Source organism: Morone saxatilis, unplaced genomic scaffold (genome assembly GCF_004916995.1).
Source record: "Morone saxatilis isolate NCDOM2014 unplaced genomic scaffold, NCSU_SB_2.0 Contig5, whole genome shotgun sequence".
Lineage (NCBI taxonomy): Eukaryota > Metazoa > Chordata > Actinopteri > Moronidae > Morone > Morone saxatilis.
In genome coordinates, this window is record NW_023340095.1 from 15,292,362 (window position 1) to 15,299,355 (window position 6,994).

Here is a 6,994-nt window from a genome sequence, read left to right on the forward strand (position 1 = left end):
TAAAGCTGGCAACATGTCATGAAATGGGGAAGTGAAACAAATGTACTTCTTCAATTTGCATGCTTCTTTGTGTCAGCACCTATCTTGTTGTGGGAACTATTCATTGCTGTTATAAGCAACTTCAGCAGCTGGGGTTTTTTTTTTTTTAATGTGTCTTTATTTAAGAGGAAGAACACAGACATTAAGTGGTATTCTGACTTGTGTTGACTTGATAACACACTAGACAGGCATTGTTTTTACAAATAATTCATTGTCAAGTGGCTATAATTCAAGGATCACAAGGAATCAATACAGTACATGCACAATGGTGAGTTTTATTAATAGAGGTTTCTCTGTACTTTTCAAAGCTATAGAATATATATATAATGTATATATAGTATAATATATATGCTACATATTGTATGTATAGCAGAGAATACATTTATTATTTACTCATCAGAGATCTTCATTTGCATGTGTTATGGATGTACTGGTTACTTGCATGTGTTTTTAATTGGATGTTTCTGTAATATAATCGTGTTTATAATTGTATAATGATTTTGTGCTTCTAAGATTTTGATCAACTTAGAACTGCACTAGAAAATGGACTAGCTGTGTATGCATTTATTTGATACCATATACACTGAAACTTTATTTTATAATGGAGTGTTCTACATTAAATACAGTACATTAAAGTTTACTCACAACTGTGTGGAAAATAAATATATATATATATATCATATCATTTATTTATTCTGTCAGTATCACCTTCCATTTTTAGAGAGTAACAGTTAACCACTTACCATGCAGCGGTCAGCTAGTGGATTATTATATACAAAGTCATGCCGTGCAGCCAAACATTGTTCAAACCCACAGAATTATAGTTTCTAAATGTGTCAGGCTGACATTTTGGGATGTAACCATTGACAATATATATTCGGATGTAACTCAATTCATTGCAATGTAGAGCTGGAACAAGTTGATATAGAATATATCAGTCTGGAATAAAACACTTTCAACCACCTACAGATATAGTGACACTAGATGTTAAAGTGAGGTGTAGCTTTTGGAGGAAGTAATAACGTATTTAATTAAAAATAAAAAAAGCTGAATTCATAGCGATAAAAAAACATAACTTAGTTCAGTACACTCAGAGGTTTTGCTGCTACAGCCTTAATTAGTCTGGTATGACCAATAGCTTATGGTGACTAATGTTAGCTAACATTGGTAAAGTTCAGATAAATACTGTTGTCTTTCAGTCAAGCCACTGACTTTATAACTTTTCTCTACTTGTGCTACTGTTGCAGTAGCTTTTAGCTAAAGTTACATTATACACATAAACTATGGTTAACCATAGATTATACAGATAAAATATACCAAGAGCAGTTATTCCACTTGGTTGATAATTTACAGACTACTGCCACCTGCTGGATACATTTTAAATTCTAAATCAATACTCAACACTATCCATTCAATACTTTTAATACTAAAAGGATGGGTTCACAGTTTGTTAAAGCAATAGTCTGGAGCCCATACATGTATGAACATTTAAATAGGTTTTTCTTGCTGTAATCATTCCTCCTGTCTATACTGTACGATTGGAAGATAGAAATTTAATTTGACTAACTCAGACTGCTGAAGCCTCATTTTAGACTCACATTAACTTTTAGGAAACAGTCTCTAATGTTCAGTATGAATATAAGGAATGAGGAAGTTAAAGTTACTCCAGTTGACCAATTGTATTGTTTATCTACAGACTATCACATGTTGGATGCACGTGCTGCTGCTCTGTCTGTGTTGCCATTATGAGATCCAGCCTGCTGCGTGTAAACCTGCATGGATGTCACGGCAATTCCCTTGTGATGTCATACCCCACAATGTCACTAAGGTCCTGTTTGACTGTAAAGGGCGTCATCTGAAAAAAGTACCATACGGTATAACTAATAATGCAACTGAGCTCAACTTATCGGAAAATTTCATAGCGAATGTTTCAGTTAAATCATTTTCTAACCTGCGGAATCTGACTCAACTCAATCTCAGCTGGGCGAACAAGAACAATGGACTGATCATTGCGGCGAATGCTTTCAAAAATCTGACAAACCTGCATGAACTGAAACTGACTGGCAATTCTCTGAAAGAAATTCCCAGCAATCTCCCTCTCAGTGTGACAGTCCTTGAGCTAAACACTAACAAGATTATGTCGCTGGGTAACAGCAGCCTTGTTGGCCTAACTAACGTGACACATTTGTGGTTATCCAGAAACTGCTACTTCTGGAATCCTTGTGGAAAACCTGTTACGATTATGGATGACAGCTTTGCAGTAATGACCAATTTACAGGCTCTGGACTTGTCCTATAACAACTTAACTCGAGTTCCCAAAGGATTACCCATATCATTGCTCTTGTTAAAGCTGGGTTCTAACAAAATACAGAACATATATGAAGATGATTTTCTTGGGGTGCAAAATTTAAAAACCCTACAAATACAAGGGAACTGTCCAAGATGTCAAAATGCTCCATATCCCTGTGTTCCTTGCCAAAATATGTCTATTCGTATCCACCCTAATGCATTTCACGGTCTGACACAACTTGAGACACTGAACCTGGGAGGAAACTCAATGAACCACCTGAATCCTTCCTGGTTTGAGAAGCTGAACAAGCTTAAACAATTGTTCCTGGCATTTAACTTCCTGCAAAAACCAATAACTGAGGAGGCAAAGTTTCTAACATACCTTCCCAGGCTAGAAAAAATTGATCTCTCGTTCAACTTTGCTCTCAAGTACTATCCTACGACATTAAATCTTTCAAAAGAGTTTTCAAAACTCGTGTCTCTTAGAACTTTGCACTTGGAGGGTTTGGTCTTCCAGGATATTGGGCCAGGCACACTCAGTTCTCTGTATGAGCTCAAAAATCTGTCTGCATTGAACTTAGGGACTAACTTCATTATTCACTCTGATTCCAAAATATTCAGCAAATTCTCCAACCTGAAAATGATATATCTTGCAGAAAACAGGCTGTATCCCATTCCAGTGCACAACCCCCCGCATCCAAGTGGGGGGTACAATCAGGAGTCAGACCTTTCCATTTCACCGTTTCTAAAACCCCATCCAAAAGATTTCGCTTATGAGATATCACACAGCCTTATCAAGCAAGAGTGCTTTGACTCGGGACGGGTGCTAATCCTCAGCTCAAATAATCTGTTCTTCATTTCTCCAAAGCAATTTGAGGGCTACGGAAATATTGCATGTCTCAACCTCTCGGGGAATGGATTTTCGGCAGCACTTAATGGAACCGAGTTCTCCTTGCTGCCCAATCTGACATACCTGGACCTGTCATTCAATAAGATTGATCTGGCCTATGATTACGCCTTCAAAGAACTAAGGAAACTACAAGTGCTAGACCTCAGTCACAATGCTCACTACTTTCAAGCGTTTGGGGTAACGCATAATTTAAATTTTACAAAAAATCTGCCCGTCCTGAGAGTGCTGAATATGAGTTACAACTCAATTTCCACATTGACGACAAAACAGATGCACAGCAAATCATTATCAGAACTTCGGTTTACGCATAATAATCTAGGGAATCTTTGGAAAGAAAGAGATGGCTCATATAAGTGTCTTTTTACTAATCTTACTAATTTGACCATTTTAGATATATCCAACAACAGAATTGCAAAGATTCCAGACAATGTTTATGAATATTTGCCCCATAACCTCACCACACTACACTTAAGTCACAACTCACTCACTGATTTTGCATGGGACAATCTGAGGTTTTTCCATCAACTTAAAAATTTAGACCTGAGCTTCAATTCTTTAACTAATGTGACAGTAATAAACTCAAATGTTACCCACACTTTGACTTTACTTGACCTGAGTCATAATCACATTTTCCACCTGGACAATGGATTTTTAAATGGTGCAAAAAGCCTTAAGACTCTCTGCCTTAACCACAACAAACTGACTACCATCAATCAATCCACCTTCCAACCGAGACCTGCAAATCAGATTCAGACTTTGTTCTTGCAGAGAAACCCATTCCAGTGCACCTGTGATTCATTAGATTTAATTCTGTGGATTGAAAACAGTGATGTAAAGATCCCCAGACTGACCACTGAGGTCACATGTGACACACTAGCAAACCAGAAGCATAATGCTCTGATATACTTTGACATTAACCAGTGTGTAAATGACAGTCAGGCATTCATGATCTACATTCTCACAAACTCCTTGATTATTTTATTTATGTTTGTTACAACAGTTGCTCACTTATTTTACTGGGATGCTTCCTATGTCCTACATTATGTGAAAGCTAAGATGAAGGGATACAGCTCCTTGAACTCACCAGACAGTGTTTATGATGTCTTTGTGACTTATGACACCAGAGATCTGCATGTCTCTGAGTGGGTGATGAGAAATCTGCGAGTGAAACTGGAAGAGGAAGGAGAAAAGACTCTTCCTCTGTGTCTGGAGGAGAGGGACTGGCCCCCTGGAGTCCCGCTGGTGGATAACCTCACTCAGAGCATCCAATACAGCCGCAAGACCCTGTTTGTCTTGACAGAGGGTTACGTTAAGACAGGAGTTTTCAAGCTGGCGATGTATCTGGCCCACCAAAGACTGCTTGATGAAAATGTGGACGTGATCGTGCTGCTGATGCTGGAACCCGTACTGCAGCAATCTCACTTTCTGCGTCTGAGGAGGAGGCTGTGCGGGAAAAGTGTCGTGGAGTGGCCGAGAACCGCTGCTGCAGAGCCCTGGTTTTGGCAAAACCTGAGGAATATAGTCAGAGTGGACAATCAGGTGATGTACAACAAGACTTATTCAAAGTACTTCACCAGCAAATGAAGCGGTCATCAGAATAAAGGCCTACTTTACTAAGATGGACAATATCAATATCTGGAGCCTTGTTTTGAACACTGATGTTGTCCTTCACAACTTTCATCACTCCCTCTGGAGCTTAAATGGTAAATAAAGACAACATTTCACTTCAATATTTTGTTTCATACAGATACAATGATGCTGAATGTGATTTATGTGCAAAAATTACAGTATATAAATAAATCCTTTTAAATCTGTGACATTTTGTACATGTAAATGTTTCAATCTGTTTTATGGCCTCCATCTAACCTAGAAAATATAAAAGTACACAAGTTCATCCAACAAAAGGGCAATTTATTGTGAGTACAAAAGTCACTGCATTCTGTTTTATTCCATGTGTTTATTGCTGTTTTGTTATTAAAGGATCAAAACAAAAACTGTCAAGATTTGCTCAATCCAAAACCAGCAATAATATAAATTCTGGAGCCACACTTTGTCTGATCTGTAGGCCCTACCTACCTACTCCTCCCCATCTACACTGCCACTGCATTATTTCCTGGTTATTACTCTGTTTGGCCGCACGGTGTCGCCCCTCACACAGTTTTAACAGTGTGCAAGTTAAATCTAAAACTACTTGACTCATTGTTTCACTCGTAATAAATAACTTCGTAGCATAACATTTTAGTTACTTTCAGGTACGAATAAACACCTGGAACCGCTGTGAAGGCAAAGACTTGCATAGAGACAGGAGAAAACTGATAACTCACCTAATCTGACGCAGGTGTTGGCAGCTGATTAAACGCACTTTCCCCCCCCCAAAATAAATGCACAGACTTGTGCTAAATGTAAAATATTACGAAGGTATATCTGGAGTTTTATCTTTATCAGTCTTTTTAAAATACATATTTGTACAAAAGCAGGCTTTAGAGACAGTGGGCGTGTCGTCTGAACGTCATTTGCATACTGCGCAGTATTTATAGTGTGATTGACGCCGGAGTCGTCACTGTGCTCCTGCGCCAACGAGACGTGCACCCTGTCTTTTCTCTGACTCAAAAACCCTGGTAAGTGTGTTTCTGTGTTTATTCCACCATATGTACGTTTTTTTTTCCCACCTGCTTTTTTGTTTTAGCCTCGCTGTTGAATTATTAAATCGCTATTCTTGAGTTTATCCCGTCTCTCCTCGTGGTCTCACAATGTCCTGCATCAACAGTAAACGGTGTCAGCTGGGCAGGATGTGTTCAAACCTACCGGAATTAATCAGAAAATGGCGAAAGTCAGACGTGTTTTAACAAAGGAATGTTAGAGTGACCGAAGCGCTGCTTTGTTGTCTGGTCTATCAAACTTAACGAAGCCTGTGTCAGCTCCTTGAATATTATATTAACGCGTTAAACTGAACCTCATGTATTCTACTTTTATTTTTTTAAATCAAGTTATGTTTATTTGTCAGAGATGGGTTTGATATTGTTAAAGGCAGTCTGCTCATGTAGACTGTTCGAAAGGGCGGTGGTCCCTCAGCTGCACACTCGCACGCTCATAACTGACCCAAAGCTGTTCTCAAGTCAGTCACTAATGACCACATGCGGCATATTTTGCATAAATTTTATTTTATCGCTTTTTTTTTTTTTTTTAAGCTTTTGTTCCTCAGCCCTATAGTCTAGTCTTACATGGAACTGATCATGTTAATGGCTGTCAAGCTCTATTAATTCTGATCTCTAGTTTAATTCTGTCCACACGCTCAGGTGAGTTCTGATTTTAAACTGGATTATTTTGTCTTTCAGAGCCTCTGCAGACATGGCCGACAAGCCTGACATCAATGAAGTCACAACCTTCGACAAGACCAAGCTGAAGAAGACGGAGACTCAGGAGAAAAACACACTGCCAACCAAAGAAAGTATGTGCTGTGCCTAATGACCCTTAATCTAAAAAACAAAGTTGCTCTGCTCCACAACCTTTGGAACTGATGTTGCAAACTTTTCCTCTTTTCTTTTGCAGCCATCGAACAGGAGAAGTCGTCATAATTGAGACCTGCACGCCTATGCAATGTACATTCCACAAGCCTTGGCTTTTTTTTTTTTCAAACTATTTCCAACATGTAGTTACTAATTGACAAAACAATGGTTGTACACCCTCCCCACCCACTACCATTCCCTTGCCTAGATGTCCCTCTGTACAGTAAGGAAGAGTGGCTTGACGTCAACA

General features: G+C 38.7%; 2 protein-coding genes across 2 annotated transcripts; both read left to right on the forward strand.

Annotated features, from left to right (window-relative positions):
• Positions 1-160: 160 nt before the first annotated feature.
• LOC118339162 (toll-like receptor 8) lies at positions 161-5,053 on the forward strand. The gene is made up of 2 exons (XM_035676720.1): positions 161-307; positions 1,736-5,053. Exons 1-2 carry the CDS (start codon positions 305-307, stop codon positions 4,820-4,822), a joined length of 3,090 nt encoding a protein of 1,029 aa, XP_035532613.1. The 5' UTR covers positions 161-304; the 3' UTR covers positions 4,823-5,053.
• A 694-nt stretch (positions 5,054-5,747) lies between these two features.
• On the forward strand, positions 5,748-6,902 carry tmsb4x (thymosin beta 4 X-linked). The gene is made up of 3 exons (XM_035676721.1): positions 5,748-5,856; positions 6,574-6,686; positions 6,788-6,902. The coding sequence occupies exons 2-3, from the start codon at positions 6,587-6,589 to the stop codon at positions 6,811-6,813; spliced, it is 126 nt and encodes a 41-aa protein (XP_035532614.1). The 5' UTR covers positions 5,748-5,856; positions 6,574-6,586; the 3' UTR covers positions 6,814-6,902.
• Positions 6,903-6,994: the final 92 nt, after the last annotated feature.